The sequence below is a fragment of the Oncorhynchus masou genome, chromosome 13 (genome assembly GCF_036934945.1).
Source record: "Oncorhynchus masou masou isolate Uvic2021 chromosome 13, UVic_Omas_1.1, whole genome shotgun sequence".
In the NCBI taxonomy this organism is placed as follows: domain Eukaryota; kingdom Metazoa; phylum Chordata; class Actinopteri; order Salmoniformes; family Salmonidae; genus Oncorhynchus; species Oncorhynchus masou.
In genome coordinates this window covers 67,041,243-67,064,595 of record NC_088224.1, presented here as the reverse complement: position 1 = coordinate 67,064,595, position 23,353 = coordinate 67,041,243, and the positions used below count along the sequence as shown (strand labels likewise).

The 23,353-nt window shown below is 41.2% G+C and overlaps 2 protein-coding genes across 9 annotated transcripts in view; both read left to right on the top strand.

Annotated features, from left to right (window-relative positions):
* The window catches only part of LOC135552879 (elastin-like), a 99,395-nt gene extending 86,837 nt beyond the window's left edge, over positions 1-12,558 (top strand). For all 8 annotated transcript variants that reach the window (XM_064984804.1, XM_064984808.1, XM_064984809.1 and 5 more), the window contains 3 exons: positions 1,168-1,212; positions 10,495-10,563; positions 10,699-12,558. In XM_064984804.1, coding sequence (XP_064840876.1) covers positions 1,168-1,212; positions 10,495-10,563; positions 10,699-10,748 — 164 coding nt within the window. In that variant the 3' untranslated portion in view covers positions 10,749-12,558. The remainder of the gene's footprint in view (positions 1-1,167; positions 1,213-10,494; positions 10,564-10,698) is intronic.
* Positions 12,559-12,938: 380 nt separating this feature from the next.
* LOC135552877 (LIM domain kinase 1-like) overlaps positions 12,939-23,353 on the top strand; it is an 87,230-nt gene continuing 76,815 nt past the window's right edge. The window contains exon 1 of the mRNA XM_064984799.1: positions 12,939-13,120. Coding sequence (XP_064840871.1) covers positions 13,063-13,120 — 58 coding nt within the window. The 5' untranslated portion in view covers positions 12,939-13,062. The remainder of the gene's footprint in view (positions 13,121-23,353) is intronic.

The following is a 23,353-nucleotide window of genomic DNA, read 5'->3' as shown; positions in this document are numbered from 1 at the left end:
GTTTTTATCATTTTGTTTGTCATTTACATTTACATTTAAGTCATTTAGCAGACGCTCTTATCCAGTTGAAGTGTACCTATGATGAAACTTACAGGCCTCTCTCATATTTTTCAGTGGGACTTGCACAATTGGTGGCTGACTAAATACTTTTTTGCCCCACTGTACACAGAAAACATCAAACACATCTGGTAACCTCCTCAATTTATAGGTTAAAATGGACAAGTCCCAATTCCTATTATTACTGATGATTTAGAGTTAATTTGAATTGTCTTGCAACATGATAGCATTATATCTGAAATGAACCAAATCTCTATTAGAGACTTTTTTCTTTTAACATATAAATGCCTGTTCATTTACAATTTCTTACACTTGACATAATTAAACGTCATAATTTAATTCAGGATGTCTCAATGGTGTGACCACCCTTGGGAATAATTAAACGTTTTTTGGATGACTTAATGAGCTCTGCTACATATTCCTGTCTAGTCTGAAATGCAGACTGTTCACTGACAAAACAGATAGATGGCGAATGTTATTTCTGGCATCAGTGAACGCTTTACCCTTGCAGTGTGCTTGTTTACTATTTGCTATATGTTTACTAGATATCTATTACTTGTTTACTATTGGTTTACACAGACATTGAGACCAAAACATGGTCTTTTGCTACTGCAGTATTAGTAAAAGTATGTGGTTGATACTCTATCTATTAAACCGTAATTGTACTTTCTTCAAAAGTCTCTAAGTTTTGTATTATGTAATTTCTAAAGCACCTCATCATTACATGAGGAAAGTCCCCTTGTGATTATGTGATGTCTGCTGTTTTCTGATCAGATCGATAGTGTGCTTATGACTAAACTTGCTTGGAGAGAGTCCTGAGAATAGACCCATACTGATCATCCTAGTTCATGACGCACCAAAACACATCCACTTTCCATTGGTTGTGTTCTATCTATCTGAACAAGTGTGTTTTGGTTGCTTTGTGTGTTCCAATGCACAATGAAGAAATGGTCTTCAGCTCTCTCACTCTCTATCCAAAAACTCTCTGATCAAAGTTTTTCAAGATTCTACTACATTATGCTATTTTAAACATGAAACACCCTTAGCAAAAATCATCTCATCCCTTCCAAACTCCAAATACTTTTTCTTAAACGTTTGTCTGTCTACTAGGATCATATGGAGCAGGCCAGACGGCACCACTGACTCCTCAACAAGGTACTGGTGTCTTCCTTTTTTCCCCTGTTGTAAGGTATCTGTCGTCCTACTCAGTCAAACCTTACACCACACAGTCAATGCATGGGAGAGAAATTTGCTTGAAATAATCAGATTTTCTGTTACACCTAGTACATTTCCTATTTTATTATAATCAGTCTGTTCTTAGCGGAGGATGACATTCTAATCTCATCCAAATAATCTTACGTGATGAGAGGATGGGGTTTGATAGAACAGTGAGTACTTGTCATCAGTGCAGATGGTGTACCAACCAGTGTCTATTAAAGTCCGATAATCTGAATTTTCCTGAGCACAGGGAAGATTACTGACAGTCTGATTATGTTTCATAAAGTAAGGCAGGTTTTTCAGAGCTAGTTTAATAAGACCTATGACATGTCAGGATTTAGAGAATTTGATGTCCTACTCCAGCGGTGCTGTGCTGATATTGTGTGGAAATCTTTGGGATATTAACCTAATGTAAATTCACAAGTCACTGTCCGTCTGTATTTGTAGTGCAGAGCCAGGGGAGGTTGGTGGGAGAAGTTATAGGAAGATGGGCTCATTGTAATGGCTGGAATGGAGTCCATAAGTTTGTGTTTGATACCGTTGCATTTATATCATTCTAGTCTTTCCAATGAGCCCATTCTCCTATAGCTCCTCCCACCAGCCTCCTCTGTCAGTGCCTATGTTTGCTAAGAGCACACCACTGTATACTAGCACTGCCAAGAGAGAAACTGCTCAGCATCCAGTGCTTTTTCTGAAAATATTCAGACCCCTTAACTTTTTCCACATTTTGTTACGTTTCAGCCTTATTCTAAAATTGATTCAATTGTTTTTGTCCCTCATCAATCTACACACAATACCCCATAATGACAAACATTTTTTTATTTTTGGTGGCTAATTTATATTAAAAAAAACTGAAATATTACATTTTACATAAGTATTCAGACCCTTTACTCAGTACTTTGTTGAAGCCCTTTTGGCAGCTAATTGCTCGAGTCTTCTTGGATATGCCGATACAAGCTTGGCACACCTGTATTTGGGGAGTACAGCCCATTCTTCTCTGCAGATCCTCTCAAGCTCTGTCAGGTTGGATGGGGAGCGTTGCTGCACAGTTATTTTCAGGTCTCTCTAGAGATGTTCGATCGGATTCAAGTCCAGGCTCTGGCTGGGCCACTCAAGAACATTCAGAAATTTGTCCCAAAGCCACTCCTGCGCTGTCTTGGCTGTGTGCTTAGGGTTGTTGTCCTGTTGGAAGGTGAGCCTTTGCCCCAGTCTCATGTCCTGAGCACTCTGGAGCTGGTTTTTATCAAGGATCTTTCTGTACTTTGCTCTGTTCATCTTACCCTCGATCCTGACTAGTCTTCCAGTCCCTACCACTGAAAAACATCCCCACAGTATGATGCTGCCACCACTATGTTTCACCATAGGAATGGTGTCAGGTTTCCTCCAGATGTGACGCTTGGCATTCAGGTCAAAGTTTTCAATCTTGGTTTCATCAGACCAGAGAATCTTGTTTCTCATGGTCAGAGTCCTTTAGGTGCCTTTTTGGCAAACTCCAAGCGGACTGTCATGTGCCTTTTACTGAGGAGTGGCATCCGTTTGGTCACTCTACCATAAAGGCCTGATTGGTGGAGTGCTGCAGAGACGGTTGTCCTTCTGGAAGGTTCTCATATATCCACAGAGGAACTCTAAAGCTCTGTCAGAGTGACCATCGGGTTCTTGGTGACCCCTAACCAACTCCCTTCTCCCCCGATTGATCAGCTCTAGGAAGAGTCTTGGTGGTTCCAAACTTCTTCCATTTAAGAATGATGAAGGGCACTGTGCTCTTGGGGACCATCAATGCTGCAGAAACCCTTCCCCAGATCTGTGCCTCGACACAATCCTTTTTCGGAGCTCTACAGACTATTCCTTCGACCTCCACTTAGTTTTTGCTCTGACATGCACTGTCAACTGTGGGACCTTAAACAGACAGTTCTGTCCCTTTCCAAATCATGTCCAATCAATTGAATTTACAACAGGTGAACTTCAATCAAGTTGTAGAAACATCTCAAGGATGATCAATGGAAACAGGATGCACCTGAGCTCAATTTTGAGTCTCATAGCAAGTCAAATCAAATCAAATGTATTTATATAGCCCTTCGTACATCAGCTGATATCTCAAAGTGCTGTACAGAAACCCAGCCTAAAACTCCAAACAGCAAGCAATGCAGGTGTAGAAGCACGGTGGCTAGGAAAAACTCCCTAGAAAGGCCAAAACCTAGGAAGAAACCTAGAGAGGAACCAGGCTATGTGGGGTGGCCAGCCCTCTTCCGGCTGTGCCGGGTGGAGATTATAACAGAACATGGCCAAGATGTTCAAATGTTCAGCATTGTCAAATAATAATAATCACAGGCAGAACAGTTGAAACTGGAGAAGCAGCACGGCCAGGTGGACTGGGGACAGCAAGGAGTCATCATGTCAGGTAGTCCTGAGGCATGGTCCTAGGGCTCAGGTCCTCCGAGAGAGAGAAAGAGAGAATTAGAGAGAGCATACTTAAATTCACACAGGATACCAGATAGGACGGGAGAAGTACTCCAGATATAACAAACTGACCCTAGCCCCCCGACACATAAACTACTGCAGTATAAATACTGGAGGCTGAGACAGGAGGGGTCAGGAGACACTGAGGCCCCATCTGAGGACACCCCCGGACAGGGCCAAACAGATGTGCGGTATCATGATCTCTTTCAATAATGACAGGAATGGAGGAGGTCTTTATCCTAGTGAGATTGCTAAGGCGAACACCGCCATGCTTAGTTTTGCCCAACCTAGGTCGAGGCACAGACACGGTCTCAATGGGGATAGCTGAGCTGACTACACTGACTGTGTGTGGCAGACTCCACTATACTGGCAGGCTGGCTAACAGCCTGCTGCCTGGCCTGCACCCTATTTCATTGTGGAGCTAGAGCCCTGTCTATGTTGGTAGACAAGATGAGAGCACCCCTCCAGCTAGGATGGAGTCCGTCACTCCTCAGCAGGTCAGGCTTGGTCCTGTTTGTGGGTGAGTCCCAGAAAGAGGGCCAATTATCTACAAATTATATCTTTTGTGAGGGGCAGAAAACAGTTTTCAACCAGCGATTGAGTTGTGAGCCTGCTGTAGAGCTCATCACTCCCCCTAACTGGGAGGGGCCAGAGACAATTACTCGATGCCGACACATTTTTCTATCTGATTTACACGCTGAAGCTATGTTGCGCTTGGTGATCTCTGACTGTTTCATCCTAACATCGTTGGTGCCGACGTGGATAACAATATCTCTATACTCTCTACACTCGCCAGTTTTAGCTTTAGCCAGCACCATCTTCAGATTAGCCTTAACGTCGGTTGCCCTGCCCCCTGGTAAACAGTGTATGATCGCTGGATGATTCGTTTTAAGTCTAATACTGCGGGTAATGGAGTCGCCAATGACTAGAGTTTTCAATTTGTCAGAGCTAATGGTGGGAAGCTTCGGCGTCTCAGACCCCGTAACGGGAGGAGTAGAGACCAGAGAAGGCTCGGCCTCTGACTCCGACTCGCTGCTTAATGGGGAAAACAGGTTGAAAGTTTCTGTCGGCTGAACACCGGTTGAGCGTTCCTACAGCATTTCCCTCCAGAAACTGTGAGAAAGTTGTCCGGCTGCGGGGACCGTGCGAGGGGATTTATACTAACGTTACTATCTGTACTTACTGGTGGCACAGACGCTGTTTCATCCTTTCCTACACTGAAATTACCCTTGCCTTACGATTGCGTCTGAAGCTGGGCCTGTAGCACAGCTATCCTCGCCGTAAGGCGATCGTTCTCCTGTATATTATGAGTACAGCGACTGCAATTAGAAGGCATCATGTTAATGTTACTACTTAGCTTCGGCTGTTGGAGGTCCTGACGAACCACGTCCAGGTAAAGCGTCCGGAGTGAAAAAGTTGAATAAAAATTAAAAGTTGAGGTAAAAAACAAAAATATAAATGGTAATTAAAAAGTAAAAACTGTAAAGTTGTCCGGTAGCAAAGTAAGGTTGGCAACAAAACGCACAGCAACACGTAAACAAGTCTGCAAGTTGTGACCAGAAATGGCGTCACAATGGAAGTATGTGCAAGTGGTTTGAATACTTATGTAAATAAGGTATTACTGTTTTTGTCTAATCAGAATCCACTTTTTCAGCTACAGTCCTAGTCAAAGGTTTGGACACACTTACTCATTCCAGGGTTTTTCTTTATTTGTACTCTTTTCTACATCAAAACTATGAAATAACATATATGGAATCATGTAGTGACCAAAAGAGTGTTGAATAAATCCAAATCTATTTGACATTTGAAATTCTTCACAGTAGCCACCCTTTGCATTGATGACAGCTTTGCACACTCTTGGCATTCTCTCAACCAGCTTCATGTGGTAGTCACTCAGAATGCATTTCAATAAACAGGTGTGCCTTGTTAAAAGTTACTTTGCGGAATTTCTTTCCTCCTTAATGTGTTTGAGCCAATCAGTTGTTTTGTGACAAGGTAGGGGTGGTATACAGAAGATAGCCCTATTTGGTAAAAGACCAAGTCCATATTATGGCAAGAACAGCTGAAATAAGTAAAGCGAAATTACAGTCCATCATTACTTTAAGACATGGTCAGTCAATCCGGAACATTTCAAGAACATTTTCTTTAAGTGCAGTCGCAAAAATCATCAAGTGCTATGACGAAGCTGGCTCTCAAGAGGACCGCTACAGGAAAGGAAGACCCAGAGTTTCCTCTGCTGCAGAAGACAAGTTCATAAGAGTTAACTGCCCCTCAAATTGCAGCCCAAATAAATGGTTCACAGATTTTAAGTAACAGACACATCTCAACATCAACTGTTCAGAGGAGACTGTGTCAATCAGGCCTTCATGGTCGAATTTCTGCAAAGAAACCACTACTAAATGATACCAATAAGAAGAAGAGACTTGCTTGGGCCCAAAAACACAAACAATGGACATTAGACCGGTGGAAATCTGTCCTTTGGTCTGATGAGTCCAAATTTGAGAATTTTGGTTCCAACCGCTGTGTCTTTGTGAGACGCAGAGTAGGTGAATGGATGATCTCCGCATGTGTGGTTTCCACCGTGAAGAATGGAGGAGGAGGTGTGATGGTGTGGTTTTGCTTTGCTGGTGACACTGTCTGTGATTTATTTAGAATTCAAGGCACACTTAACTAGCAGGGCTACCACAGCATTCTGCAGCGATACCCTATCCCAATTGGTTTGCGCATAGTGGGACTATCATTTGTTTTTCAACTGGACAATGACCCAAAACACACCTCCAGGCTGTGTAAGGGAATTTGACCAAGAAGGAGAATGATGGAGTGATGCATCAGATGACCTGGCCTCCATAATCACACGACCTCAACCCAATTGAGATGTTTTTTTTGATGAGTTGGACCGCAGAGTGAAAGAAAAGCAGCCAACAAGTGCTGAGCATATGTGGGAACTCCTTCAAGATTATTGGAAAAGCATTTCATGTAGGGATGCACAATATATCGGTGAACATATTGGAATTGGGCGATATTAGCTAAAAATGCCAACATCGGTATCGGCCGATGTCTACTTTAACGCCGATGTGCAACACCGATGTCAAAGCTGATGTGCATACCTATATAACGTAGGTATGTGCCGTAATGACGCCACATAAAATGTTGCGCTACACGTGTAACACAGCATTCATAACCTAGCCCACAATGGCTGCTGTGTTGATCGAGCAGTCAACAAATCGAGCAGTCATTTGAAAGAGTAAGAAAATTTCAGCGAGACGACTCAAAAGGCGAAATACTTTAAGGCCAAGATAATGGAATTCATTGCCCTTGGCACTCAACCGTTCTCTGTCGTGGGTGATGTTGACTCTCGCCGACTGGTCGAGCACCAGTACACACTACCAAGTGCTCTATTTTTCCGATGTTGTTCTACCGGAGTTATACAGTAATAGTGTCACTGCTATTATCTTCAAGACACACATACTATGGAATGCCGTTTGGGTCTTTGCATGTCAAAAAAAATATAGTAGCACTGTCAAAGCTTTACAAAAAAGTCTGCAAACAAGCAAATACCGGTCATGAACGATGTGTTTACAATACCGCGTTGATAATTAAGCATAATTTGTTCGATCGCAACTTTTGGAGAAGGTAGCTTTAGCTTGGTACCTAGCTAGCACCAATACAACCAGCCTGAAAACAATGACCAGTAGAAACTGCAGTCATTTTCATTATTCTTCGCAATGATTTAGGAATCCTTGTGAGTAAGTATTAGCTAGATTGCCACTTGTTGTTCGCCTATTGAAATTGAACTTCAGTTCATGAAAATGAATAGCTAGCCAGCTACTTAACCCTGTTGCCCAAAGCTAATGTTATAAGCAACCAGCTAGTGTCATCTGGCTATTGAGGCTCAACCGGACTTAGTTATGTGTTGTGAAGCTAGCCACAATAAGGATTATGCACAACAGTGGAATTTGCGGTTTGCCTTCAAAGGTATGTCATTGACAGTGTTGCAAATGAATACAAATAGTAGAATTATGCCATACTTTTATTTTGAAGGCTAACCACAGTCCTCTATTGTGGCTAATCCTTATTGTGGCAAGCTTCACATAGATGGGTCCGACCACCATCAAGATCAAATTCTTATTTACATTGACGGCCTACCCCGGCCAAACCCGGATGACGTTGGGTCAATTGTGCACCGCCCTATGGGACTCCCAATCACAGCCGGATGTGATACAGTCTGGATTCGAACCAGGTACTGTATCCAGTTACAAATAAGCACGCACCCATTAAGAAAATTACTGTAAAAACGGTTAAATCCCCTTGGATTGATGAGGAATTTAAAAATTGTATGGTTGAGAGGTATGAGGCAAAAGGTGGCAATTAAGTCTGGCAGCCCAACTGATTGGCAAACATACTGCAAATTAAGAAATCATGTGACTAAACTAAATAAAAATAAACTAAACTATGAAACAAAGATAAATTAAATAAAAAATTATAGTAAAAAGCTCTGGAGCACCTTAAAATACATTTTTTGGAAAAAAGCCAACTCGGCTCATTCATTCATTGATCAGATGGCTCATTCATCACAAAGCCCACTGATAATACAAACTACTTTAATTACTTTTTCATTGGCAAGATAAGCAAACTTAGGGATGACATTCCAGCAACAAATGCTGATACTACACATCCAAGTATATCGGACCAAAATATGAAAGACAAGAATTGTACTTTTGAATTCCGTAAAGTCCGTGTGGAAGACGTGAAAAAAATAGTGTCTATCAACAATGACAACCCACTGAGGTCTGACAATCTGGATGGAAAATTACTGAGGATAATAGCAGACGATATTGCCACTCCTATTTGCCACATCTTCAATTTAAGCCTACTAGAGTGCGTGTGCCCTCAGGTCTGGAGGCAAGCTAAAGTTCTTCCGCTACCCAAGAATAGTAAAGCTCCCTTTACTGGCTCAAATAGCCGACCAATCAGCCAGTTACCAACCCTTAGTAAACTTCTGGAAAAAATAGTGTTTGACTTGATACAATGCTATTTCACTGTAAACAAATTGACAACAGAATTTCAGTATGCTTATAGGGAAGGACACTCAACAAGTGCAGAACTTACACAAATGACTGATGATTGGCTGAGAGAAATTGATGAGAAAATGATTGTGGGGGCTGTCTTGTTAGACTTCAGTACAGCTTTTGACATTATTGATCATAGTCTGCTGCTGGAAAAACGTATGTGTTATGGCTTTACACCCCCTGCTATAATGTGGATATAGAGTTACTTGTCTAACAGAACAGAGGGTGTACTTTAATGGAAGCCTCTCAAATATAATCCAGTTAGAATCAGGAATTCCCCAGGGTAGCTGTTTAGGCCCCATGCTTTTTCCCAATTTTTAATAATAACATGCCACTGACTTTGAGTAAAGCCAGAGTGTCTATGTATGAGGATGACTCAACACTATACACGTCAGTTACTACAGCGACTAAAATGACTGCAACACTCAACAAAGAGCTGCAGTTAGTTTCAGAGTGGGTGGCAAGGAACAAGTTAGCCCTAAATATTTCTAAAACTAAAAGCATTGTATTTGGAACAAAACACTCACTTAACCCAAAACCTCAATTAAATATTGTAATAAATAATAAGGAAATTGAGCAAGTTGAGATGACTAAACTGCTTGGAGTAACCCTAGTTTGTAAACTGTCATGGTCAAAACATATTGATGCAGTAGTAGTAACTAAGATGGGGAGAAGTCTGTCTATAAGAAAGTGATGCTCTACCTTCTTAACAACACTATCAACAAGGCAGGTCCTACAGACCCTAGTTTTGTCGCACCTGGACTACTGTTCAGTCATTTGGTCAGGTGCCACAAAAAAGGACTTAGGAAAATTGCAATGGGCTCAGAACAGGGCAGCACGGCTGACCCTTGGATATACACAGAGAGCTAATATTAATAATATGCATGTCAATCTCTCCTGGCTGAAAGTTGGAGGAGAAGGAGGAGGAGAAGTTGACTTCCTCACTACTTTTATTTATGAGATTTATGACATGTTGAATGCACCGAGCTGTCTGTCTAAACTACTGGCACACAACTCGGACACCCATGCTTACCCAACAAACAATGCCACAAGAGGTCTCTTCACATTCCCCAAGTCCAGAACAGACTATGGGAGGCATACAGTTGTACATAGAGCCATGACTACATGGAACTCTATTCCACATCAAGTAACTGATGCAAGCAGCAAAATTAGATTTAAAAAAACAGATCAAAAAACACCTTATGGACCAGCGGGGACTGTGAAGCAACACAAACATTGGCAAAGACACATGCACACACACACACACGATAATATATGCACTATACATACACATGGTTTTAGTACTGTAGATATGTGGTAGTGGTGGAGTATGGGCCTGAGGGCACATAGTGTGTTATGAATGTATTGTAATGTTTTTAAAATTGTATAAACTGACTTAATTTTGCTGGACCCCGGGAAGAGTAGCTGCTGTTTGGCAGCAGCTAATGGGAATCCATAATAAATACAAATACAACCTGTTAGCATTTTTGTTGTTTGACAACCTGTTAGCATATGCTTCCTGGGGCTCTTGGCTGCTGTGGTCAAGCAACAGATTTCCAGAAAGTTTACTCATCTGTGCAATGTGGTTAGAAAAACATATTAAAGCTGCTCAGGAAATGACTTGCCAACACTGTTTAAAAAATTATAATTAGTGATCACAAAAACACCTGTGATTAACTAACTTTTTTTGCAGCCAAAGCAGCCAAGTATGGCCCACTCCAGGGCTTCCTTGGTGGGGCAGGAGGTGGAGGCTACAGACCAGGTACGATAAGACACACACTCTTGCATGTGACCAAAAAAAGACATAAATCTGATACCGAACCAAGTACAAATGCAAACCCTCTTACAAATGCATGCATTTTATAATATCCTCTCTTCCAATGTTGTTTCTCTACAGGAGGAGTTGCTGCTGGATGCCAAAGCAAATACTGTGGAAGGCAGAAGTAGAGGGTGTTCTTCAGAAGAAGTTGAACCTCAAGAAACAATGGTGCTACTGCATGATCTAGAATGTACATTTTATATGCACAAAATCCCCCATTAGAGTATGTAAAGATATGTTGTACTTTATTTGACTCAATATATTTTTTATACAAACCCACCGACCCAGACTTTTGCACACATTTGATGTGACTTAGTGTTTTTGATTGTGCCTTTATCATTGTTTGTGGTGTTCATCAGCTCTTACTGACATGCCTGCGATGCTCCCCTTTTAGTAGTTACCAAGTGTTTGTGTGTGCATGCATGTGTGTGGGAGTGGATTTGTGGCTGTGTGTCTCTCTATGTGCTTGTGAGCTTGCACATGTTGCCAGAGATGTTTGGGTATATAGGATAATATGAAAGATTATCCAACTAGAGCCATTAAGCATGCTTTGAATGCAGAGAAGTGCTCCAAGTCAAAACCAGCACCATTCCTGTAACTGTACATCCCTCTCCATGTGCTTAGTGTCTGTGTGTACCAAAGTTGGAGCTCTTCGCATACTGACATGTCAAACCAAGGGTTGAGCTTCAAGGGGTGTTAGTAAAGTGCTGATAAACTTTGGCCATGTATCTTCAGAACTGCCTCCTCTGGCTTTCTATCATCTCTGCTGCTATTTATATCCCTGGGTGAAATAGCAGTGGCTTAGCATGTGTGTGTGTGGGCACAGGTTTCACAGTCCATCTGCCATCTTCAACTTTGACTATATTTTAAGGGCCATGGTGTAAGTAGCCTTCTTACCTTGATTTCTGACAAACTTGTGAAGTATGATGAGCAGGTGTTGCTCTGAATGTGGTAAAGCTGATGACAATCAATCCAAAGGTGTTCAAAAGATTTGTAGGTGATATCTTGAGTGATATTCATAGCATACATTGTGTTGGTTTGTACCCAAGACCTTTGAAACAGTGTTTTTTGTTTTTTAAGTGATTTGTATGTTTTTACTTTTACAAAAATGTAAAAGTAAAACTGAAATTCTTTCGATACTGCTCTGGCATGTATTGTACATTATGTATGTATGAATTGAAAATTTTGTTTTATTAATTACGTATAACTTTTCTGGTGTGCTAGATTAAGTGCCTAGAATGTTATGCATATCTGAAATCATTCTAGTTTCACATGCAGTTATAGTTTCATTTATGCAAGTTGTCGCTCATTATTCAAGTTTCAAATGTTTCCGCTCATGAAAGTAGACTATCACCATATTTGTGTAATCTTGAATAAGGCAAAACATGTTTGTTAAAAAAAATATATATTTGGGTAATGCATTTAATCACTGATGAGAATTGTTATACTGTATATGTAAGGGCGTTTTTAATATGTGTCTGTGTGTAGGCTTCCCCTAGTCTGTGTAAATTGTGAGAGTGAGCTCCCATTTCACTCTTTACTTGAGTTAGTTACAGTTGAATAAGACTCACTAGACATTACTGACCAAAGATGGATTCACTCTGTTATGAAGTTAAACTACGATGAATCTTTAGGGATTGTGTGGACTGTATGTCGTAGTAATTGCCCTAGGTTATCATGACTCTCACTCGCTTCAGTTCTTGTAGCCTACCCGTAGGGCTTTTTCTGAACTGTGTGTGAGCCGCTCGGATCCCAGGCACGCCGTACGGTGTCTTCCATGCGGTGGGATAGTATTCATCTTATTTAAATGGAAAAAAAGGAGGAACGATGGGGTTTTGCACTTTTACATTTTCATGACGCACATGTGACTTGTTCCCGGTAATCCCGGCATTTTATTTGCTTAAGTAAAATAACGAAATAAAATGGTTAATAAATACACATTTGTGCCCAGGTATCCACTTTTTTCCACCTGCACCCAAACTGCACCAACATATCAAAATGAATCAATGTCTCAAATGCTATTCAGGAACTTTAAAATGTCTGAATGTAGACTTTTACTGCAACTAGCCTATTCCAGCATGCTCTCATAGACTAGATGACTATTCTAATACAGATATTCTGATACATCTCCTATTTCTGTGATGGGTGCATTGCGCATCGCTTCGTCTCTCTGCCCTCAGTTGCTTTTGATTGTGCTACGCAGACCAAATTTCCAGGGATTGTTGTCTGTTGGCCAACCCATATTTTCCGGTCCCCCAGCCTGACTGTTTCAAATCGCCCATTCTCTCCTCATCGAATGAATCGAAGTAGTATCCAGCTGTGAGGATCTAGTCTATCCGGCTTCATAAACACACAACACTAATAGCGGAGCTTTGGTCGAAGTGAGACCGGTTATCTGTTCATCAGAGTCAGGCTCTCATAGAGCTCGGAATCGGAGAGTGAATGAGGTTGATGCTGCTCTGTTGTGACTGGAAGGACGAACGTATGGGAGAGGAGGAAGGTGAGTTTAAGTTTTCGATACGCAGTTTTCTCTGGAACCATGATAGCGGGTGCCTTGAAGCATGTGTGAGGGCGGGAGATGTTATTAGAGCGAGCGCAGTGCATCCTTCTGCGCTCGAGAACAGAGATGCTCCATTGAATTCATAATAAACGACACCATGCACACCATACACAATAAACAATAGATACATTGTGTTATGGTGTTTTTGGAGGGTTAGCTTTATGAAAAGTATTCTGTGAGAATGATCAATAAAGAATGTCCGGTATGTCCTTGTTTTGCAGCAATAACCCAAGTAGGTAACCTTAGTCGTTCTATTTTATTTCCGAGTAACACAAGCCCGCTGCATAATGCTAACAAGGCTGGGATGGTGTTTAGAAGTATAATAATGTGTCTATTTCAACTGCTAATGTTTTGGTTAGTTCAATCTAATTAAATCAAAATGAAATGGGGTGGTGAAACTGCAGCGCTGCTCTAACCTAGATCAACACAACTGATAAAGTTACACTTTGAAACAATACCTTTCCTTGTCATTCCATTCCTGTGAATCCATGACCTCGTTTAGCCTACTTTCAATGTAACTACACTGAACAAAAATATAAACGCAAATGTAAATTGTTGGTCCCATGTTTCATGAGCTGAAATAAAATATCCCCAAAAAGGTTCCATATGCACAAAAATATTATTTCTCTAAAATGTTGTGCACAAATTTGTTTACATTGGCATATCAAGAAGCTGATTAAACAGAATCATAATTACACAGGTGTACGTTGAACTGGGGACAGTAAAAGGCCCTCAAGTTTTGAGGGAGTGTGCAATTGGCCTGCTGACTGCAGAAATCTCCAACAGAGCTGTTGCCTGATATTTTAATCTTCATTTCTCAACAACAAGTCGCCTCCAACTAAGTTTTAGAGAAATTGGCAGTAGGTCTAACCAGCCTCACAACCGCAGACCATGTGTATGGTGTTGTGTGGGTGAGTGGTTTGCTGATGTCAACGTTGTGAACAAAGTGCCCCGTGGTGGCGGTGGGGTTATGGTATGGGCAGGCATAAGCTATGGACAACGAACACAATTGCATTTTATCGATGGCAATTTGAATGCAGGTTCCCTGACAAGATCCTGAGGCCCATTGTCGTGCCATTCATCCTCTGCCATCACCTCATGTTTCAGAATGATAATGCAACGCCCAATGTCTCAAGGATCTGTACACAATTCCTGGAAGCTGAAAATGTCCCAGTTCTTCCATGGCCTGCATACTCACCAGACATGTCACATATTGAGCATGTTTGGGTTGCTCTGGATCAACGTGTACGACAGGGTGTTCCAGTTCCCGCCAATATCCAGCAACTTCGCACAGCCATTGAGGAGGAGTGGGACAACATTCCACAGGCCAGAATTAACAGCCTGATTAACTCTGTAAAGGAGATGTGTTGCGCTGCAGAAGGCAAATGGTGGTCACACCAGATACTGACTGTTTATTTCATCCAAGCCACTACCTTTTTTTTAAAGCTATCTGTGACCAAGTCATGTGAAATCCATAGATTAGGACCTAATGAATTTATTTCAATTGACTGATTTCCTTGTATGACAGTGACTCAGTGAAATCTTTGAATTTGTTGCATTTATATTTTTATTCAGTATAGTTCCACTGATTCTTTAGTTAGCTCACTAGCCTATATTGTGGAGGTTGAATATTCAACATTCTGTCAATGAGTTAGGGGAGGCAAATAATATAGCCTACAATATAACATAACAATATAAAATGCTGTTACTCGGTCCTCCCATAGGAGGGGTTATTGACCAGAAATTTCATGGCAAGATCTGGTTTCCATAGTAAGATCAGCTGGAGCATTGAACTGCTGTTCCACTAATTGCAAAGTAATGCCAATTAAGTGAGTGAGCCATATAAGTGAGTTGTGACAGAGAGCTCTGAATTTTGTGAAGATATGGGATATACATTTTAAATTATAAATATAGACACCCACCTGAGCGACCCATACACTAAGGATAAGTCTTTATCTGTTTTAAAGGCCTGCTGCAAGTAGCCTACATGCAGCCAAGACAGAAAGATAAATGCGATCAGAGACCCACTAAAGCAGCACCGGCCCCTCAAGAGTCTAAGCTTACCTGGCAGGGTTGGTCCTACAAAGCCAAAACCCCTGGATGGTTGAGCATAATATACAAGGAATTTATCAAAGCTATTAATGAGAACCTTGACGACCTTGTACCTAGCCGGTGGGAATTCCGGTGGGGTGCCCCAACCCAGGCAGGGGCAGTGCTGGCAACACTAGCTGCAGTAACCCATGGGGAAGAGGGTCACACTCGGACAATCAGAGAGGTGGCAAAATATTGTGGTCTTGGTGGCACAAAATAATCAGAGGTCTGACTGCACAGAGATGCTTGGGAAATGGTCACAACAGGGGACCAGCATGTGTGTGTTCCTACATGATTCCATATGTGTTATTTAATAGTTTTGATGTCTTCTCTATTATTCTACAATGTAGAAAATAGTTAAAATAAAGAAAACCCCTTGAATGAGGTGGTGTGTCCAAACTTTTGACTGGTACTGTATACATTTTTTATAACTGTATATAATACAATCAAGGTGAGGGTGTTGGAAATGCTTTGGTTGGTTGATCTGTTTTTGTGGCTGGCACTGTGTGCTCTTTTTAAAGGATGTGTCCCAATCGCTCAAAGGCCCTAAGATCCAGGGGGACAAGGGTGGTCTGCCAGTCACTGGGATGACAACCTAACTTGGGATGGGGGTAGGTTTTAGAGGGTGGAATAGCAGAGAACAATTGGAGGTTTACTTAGTAGCATTGCAAATATCATGGTACAGCTATATGGACACTAAATCATTATGGTACTTTCTAATGGTAAGTTTACAAGCATATATTATGATAAATAGAATTGAAACTTGTATCGCATTATGGTAAATGGTGAAATAAATATAGCCAGTTTATAATTGTAATGGCTTAGCAGATAAGAAAAGAGAAGGAATATAATACCTATTGTTTACAGGAAACTCATTCAAACATTTTAGATGGGGGGTGTACTTCTCCCATGGGTAAAGAAACTCAAAAGGGGTGATGGTATTAATAAACAATCATTTTGATTCGAATGTGCAAATTGTTCAAGCGGATCCGCAAGACAGATTATTGTAATTATGTTATTGGACCATAAACAGACTTGGCTCTTTAATCTATACGGTCCAAATAATGATGGGCACTTCTTTGAAAATGTATATAATAATTGATCAAGCAGTACAATACTCTTATTATGGTGGGGGATTATAATACGGTTTTAAATACCTCAATGGAACGTAAAGGAAATTACTCTACAAACTAGCACCCTTGTGCACTTAAGGAAATCACAAATATCATGGATATATTGGTGGATATATCCATATTAGTGGATATATGGGTGCTTAAATATCCTGACCTAGTGAGTTATACAAGACGGAGGCTCAATCAAGCTAGTCGTCTTGACTATTTTCTAATGTAATTCTCACTGGCACCAAAAGTAAAAAAAAAAATACACTTAAAAAAGTGTTGATAGGGGACAGGTAGGTCTTCCTCATGTAGCTCGTCTCCTTGTCTCTTGCATAAGTTATACAGAACTGTCACTGCAATAATGATTGTCAGGGTCGTGTCCATCTTTGTGCAGAACCCCTCCTGTAGGCACGGGAATATTATTTTTCCCACGCTCCAAAAACTCTATCCTCTCGTCTGGATGAGAGGTGTTGTATTTCCTCTTGTCTGGTGTCTGGGCGTTTTAAAAGGGATGTCATAAGGTGCCCACGACAAGCATATCATTTGTCACCTAGTAGGTGGCCTTGAAATGCCCCCCCTTTCCAGCATTGCACACAGACGACTATTGTCAAAGATTCTGCTGTCATGGGTGGATCCTGGCCATCTGGCTACGATGTTGGTGAGCTGAACTTTGTCATCACGTTGATGGAGCAGTAACCTTTCCGATTACAGAATAGTTCTCCATTCTCACCACCAGGGTTGGGAATAGGAATGTGTCCAGTCTATTGCCCCTAGTACACCTGGGAATCTAGCTCTCCTGTAAAATCCAACTGCTGAATCCTCTTTAGGATTGAACCTTTATGTACAGATTATTCAGACCAGCAATAACACTGGACGCGGACTACAATCCTGCAGACGGTTGACTTGTGGAGTCCAAAAAGATCCCCATCCACCATCTGGAAACATCCAGTTGCATAGAACCGTAGGGCCACTAAGAGCTGAAGTAGTGGGTACAGCCGCGCTCCTATCACTCCCATGCTTAATGGTTGGTGCAACCTTTCTTTCCAGTTGCATTACAGAGTCCTTGGAGAAGTGGTATCTCTGTCACGTTCTGACCTTTATTTCCTTTGTTTTGTATTTATTTAGTATGGTCAGGGCGTGAGTTGGGTGGGCAGTCTATGTTTGATTTTCTATGATTTGGGATTTCTATGTTTCGGCCTAGTATGGTTCTCAATCAGAGGCAGGTGTCATTTAGTTGTCTCTGATTGAGAATCATACTTAGGTAGCCTGGGTTGCACTGTTTGTTTGTGGGTGATTGTCTATGTTGATGGCTTGTTTCAGCGCAGCTCGCATTAGCGTCACGGTTGTTATTTTGTTTACTGTTTTTGTATAGTGTTTCTGTGTTCAGTTCTTTCTTTTATTAAACATTCAACATGAACACATATCACGCCGCATTTTGGTCCTCCGATCCTTCTCGCCTCTCCTCTTCAGATGAAGAGGAGGACGACCGTGACAATCTCCTTGAAAACTCATCATTATCATAAAACTCAACAGGATCAACCTGTCTCTAATTACTCTCTGAGGAACTCTGTTGTTTTGGTCTTTCCACAGTAGATATGCTGTCATTTTTATCAGGTAAACCACCTGGCAATGCGGTACAGGGCTCAATTTGTCCTCTGAAATTGCGTCACACACTCCGTATGGAGCTTCCGACCACATTTTCTAATCAAGCATAAATTGGCTTTAAGTCCAGGCCTCCGCAATGGATTAGTTCACTGATATGGGAACAAACATATACAGTACCAGTCAAAGGGTTTCCTTTATTTTTACTATTTTCTACATTGTAAAATAGTAGTGAAGACATCAAAACTATGAAATATCAAATGGAATCATGTTGTATCCAAATAAGTGTTAAACAAATCAAAATTAGTAGCAACCTTTTGCCTTGATGACAGCTTTGCACACTCTTGGCATTCTATCAACCAGCTTCTGCTGGAATTATTTTCCAACAGCCCTGAGGGAGTTCCCATATATACTGAGCACTTGTTGGCTGCTTTTCCTTCACTCTGCTGTCCAACTCATCCCAAACCATCTCATTTGGGTTGAGGTAGGGTGATTGTGAAGGCCATGCCACCTGATGCAGCACTCCATCACTCTCCTTCTTGTTCAAATATCCCTTACACAGCCTCTAGGTGTGTTGGGTTATTGTCCTGTTGAAAAACAAATGATAGTCCCACTAAGCGCAAACCAGATGGGATGGCATATTGCCGCAGAATGCTGTGGTAGCCATGTTGGTTAAGTGTGCCTTGAATTCTAAATAAATCACTGACAGTGTAACCAGCAAAGCACCCCCACACCATCACACCTCCTCCTCCATACTTCACGGTGGGAACTACACATACGGAGATCAACTGTTCACCTATTCTGAATCTCACAAAGACACAGCGGTTGGAAACAAAAATAAAAAATTTAGCCTCATCAGACCAAAGTATAGATTTTTACCGGTCCATTGCTTGTGTTTTTTGGACCAAGCAAGTCTCTTCTTATTATTGGTGTCCTTTTGTAGTGATTTCTTTGCAGCAATTTGACCTTGAAGGCCTGATTCACACAGTCTCCTCTGAACAGTTGATATTGAGATGTGTCTGTTACTTGAACTCTGTGAAGCATTTATTTGGGCTGCAATTTCTGAGGCTGGTAACTCTAATGTACATATCCTCTGCAGCAGAGGTAACTCTGGGACTTCCTTTCCTGTGGGGATGGTTTTTGTGACTGCACTTGAAGAAATGTTCAAACGTTGTCCGTATTGACAGACCTTCATGTCTTAAAGTAATGATGGACTGTCGTTTCTCTTTGTTTATTTGAGCTGTTCTTGCCATAATATGGACTTGGTCTTTTACCAAATAGGGCTATCTTCTGTATACCACCCCTACCTTGTTACAACACAACAGATTGGCTCAAACGCATTAATAATATATATATTTATATATAAATAAATAATAATTATATATATTTGACTAAAACAATCTTGGTTGACCAACAGCCTAACAACCAAATAATTGACCAGTCAACTTATTGGGGTCAGCCCTAATTTGTGTGTATACCGTGCATTCAGAAAGTATTCAGAACCCTTGACTTTTTCAGCATTTATTTCACAACCTTATTCTAAAATGTATTTATTTATTCCTTCCCCTCATCAGTCTACACACAATTCCTCATAATGACAAAGTGAAAACAGGTTTTTCAATTTTTTTGCAAATGTATTAATTAAAAACATATTATTTACATAAGTATTCAGACCCTTTGCTATGAGACTCGAAATTGAGCTCCGGTGCATCCTGTTTTCATTGATCATCCTTGAGATGTTTCTACAACTTTATTTCAATCCACGTGGGGTAAATTCAATTGATTGGACATGATTTGAAAAGGCACACACCTGTCTATATAAGGTCCCACAGTTGACAGTGCATGTCAGAGCAAAAACCAAGCCATGAGGTTGAAGGAATTGTCCGTAGAGCTCAGAGACAGGATTGTGTCGAGACACAGATCTGGGGAAGGGTACCAAAACATTTCTGCAGCATTCTTAAATTGAATAAATTTGGAACCACCAAGACTCTTCCTGGAGCTGGCTGCCCGGCCAAATAGAGGGAGAAGGGCCTTGGTCAGAGAGGTGACCAAGAATCTGATGGCCACTCTGAGAGAGCTCCAGAGTTTCTCTGTGGAGTTGGGAGAACCTTCCAGAAGGACAGCCATCTCTGCAGCACTCCACCAATCAGGACTTTATGGTAGAGTGGCCAGACGGAAGCCACTCCTCAGTAAAATGCACATGACAGCCCGCTTGGAGTTTGTCAAAAGGCACTTAAAAGACTCACACCATGAGAAACAAGATTTTCTGGTCTGATGAAACCAAGATTGAACTCTTTGGCCTGTATGCCAAGCGTCACGTCTGGCGGAAACTTGGCACCATCCCTCCTGTGAAGCATGGTGGTGGCAGCAAAATGCTGTGGGGATGTTTTTCAGCAGCAGGCACTGAGATACTGGCCAGGATCGAGGGACAGATAAACAGAGCAAAGTACAGATCCTTGATGAAATCCCGCTCCAGAGCATTCAAGACCTCAGACCAGGGCGAAGTCTCACCTTCCAACAGGACAACGACCCTAAGCACACAGTCAAGACAGTGCAGGAGTGGCTTCAAGACAAGCCTCTGAATGTCCTTGAGTGGCCCAGCCAGAGCCCGGACTTGAACATGATTGAACATCTCTGGAGACCTGTAAATCGCTGGGCAGCGACGCTTCCCGTCCACCCTGACAGAGCTTGAAAGGATCTGCAGAGAAAAATGGAGAAACTCCCCAAATACAGGTGTGTCAAGCTTGTACCGTCGTACTCAAGAAAACTCAAGGCTGTAATCGCTGCCAAAGGTGCTTCAACAAAGTACTGAGTAAAGGGTCTGAATACTGAAGTAAATATGATGTTTCAGCCACCTGTCATAGACTTTTCTTTTCTCTCTGCTACCGCACGGAAAGCGGTATCGATGCACCAAGTCTGGAACCAACAGGATAGTGAACAGCTTCTACCCCTAAGACATAAGACTGCTAGTCATCACTTACGCTGCTGCTACTGTTTATTATCTATCCTGTTGACTCGTCACTTTATTCCTAGTCATATGTACATATCTAACTCAATTACCTCATTACCCCTGCACATCGACTCAGTACTGGTACCCCGTGTATAGAACCAGGTTATCTTTACTCATTGTGTATTTATTATTACTTTTATTATTATGTGTTATTACTTATCTCTTATTTCTCAATTATCTTTCTCTCTGCATTGTTGGAATGGACCTGTAAATAAGAATTCCACTCTTAGTCTACACCTGTTGTTTACAAAGCATGTGACAAATGAAATGACCCCAAAGATGCTAACCTCTCACCATTAACAGTAACAGGGGTAATATCTTGGGGTTAAACAAAATCTCTTTCTCTGAGCAATTATATTAGTATAAAAGAATACAATTTCCTGAGTTATTTTTGTTTTTTACAATATAGCTCAGTATTTTAATAAATTATTTTATACAGTCACAATTGCTGATTTTTATCAATGATGTCAATAATTTTGGAACCGACTATCTTGGGCGTGCGTCCCAAATGGCACCCTATTCCATTTATAGAGCACTCGTTTTGTCCATGGCCCATAGCGCTCTGGTCGAAGTAGTGCATTATATAGGGCAGTGTTTCCCAACCCAGCACAATAGTGACTGTCCAGGGTTACAATAAAAATGTGTACTGTTGGGTGTTCTCGAGGACCAGGTTTAGGTAACACTGATATAGGGAGTAGTGCACTTTTGACCACAGCCCTATGGGTCTATGCACTATATACTATAAATAATAGGGTGCTATTTGTGATGAAGCCATTGATCTGATAAGGGCTGCCAAGACCTCTGAAATAAGGTTGAATGGACTCACTGAACCCTAAAAGTCAGTGACAAGTGACATTGACAAATGTAAAACAAGGAAACCGATTTATAAAGATCCAAGCACGTTGTTGCAGCTTTCTGGCTCTTGCTCTCTCTCTCTCTCTCTCTCTCTCTCGCTCTCTCTTGCTCTCTCTCTCTGTCAATCTTTCTCTCTCACTCTGTTGCTCGCTTGCTTTCTCACTCTCTTTCTCTCTCAGACGAAACTTTATTTTGCTCACATATGAAACAGAATCGTATATTGTGGTTTATCTAATTCATCCTATACAAATTAATAGTATTTATTTTTCTGACACCATGTTCCTGTTTGCATACCACCCTTCTCCCATTCTGGATTTACACGGGGATAACAAATGCTCTTGTGATCCTTCTCACACACACACGCACACACACACACACACACACACACACACACACACACACACACACACACACACACACACACACACACACACACACACACACACACACACACACCTAAATCCTCCTACAAGCAAAAGCAGTGTAGAATAGATGAATGTGGTTCTGTGTTAATGCACCGCTCCAAAGCTCTACTAAGAACTAAAGTAAAAGAAAAAAAGCCACATTTGCATGCCCCGAAAATATCCCACACTTCTAATACTCAGTTGAACTAAGAATAGGTCAATTTCTCTCCATTTTGAAATTGGGGAGGTTGTATGTGTTTGAGCTAATGAGTGTCAGTTGATGAATTTGTATTTGCTGTCTAACTGATGCTATGGTTTTAGTTTGCATAGAAACTATTTGTGTCATTTGGGGTCAACAGTGATCTTACATTATTACAATCCTACAGTATTAGAGTACTTTTCAGACTTACAGAATTTTCTACTGAAACAGAGATATCAACCCTTGATCAATAATCAATTGACATCCTCTACCACCAGTAGTGATAAGATATTTGATGGGTGGCTGTCTGATACATCAATTTGCTCTTACTGGATTTCTGGAGCTAAGCTGATCAGTTAGTTAACAACTTTTAAAGAGGGAGGTGGGAATTATCACATATCTCATGTAATAACACTGGTGGTGGTGGTGATGTATCATGAAGTATATGAGCCATGCAAATGGTGAAGCTAATGTACAGTTGAAGTCGGAAGTTTACATACATCTTGGCCAAATACATTTAAACTCAGTTTTTCACAATTCCTGACGTTTAATCCTAGTAAAAATTCCCTGTCTTAGGTCAGTTAGGATCACAGCTTTATTTGAAAAATGTGAAATCTCAGAATAATAGTAGAGAGTGATTTATTTCAGCTTTTATTTCTTTCATCACATTCCCAGTGGGTCAGAAGTTTACATACATTCAATTAGTATTTGGTAGCATTGCCTTTAAATTGTTTACCTCGGTTCAAACGTTTCGGGTAGCATTCCACAAGCTCCCACAATAAGTTGGGTCAATTTTGGCCCATTCCTCCTGACAGAGCTGGTGTAACTGAGTCAGGTTTGTAGGCCTCCTTGATCACACACACTTTTTCAGTTCTGCCCACAAATGTTCTATGG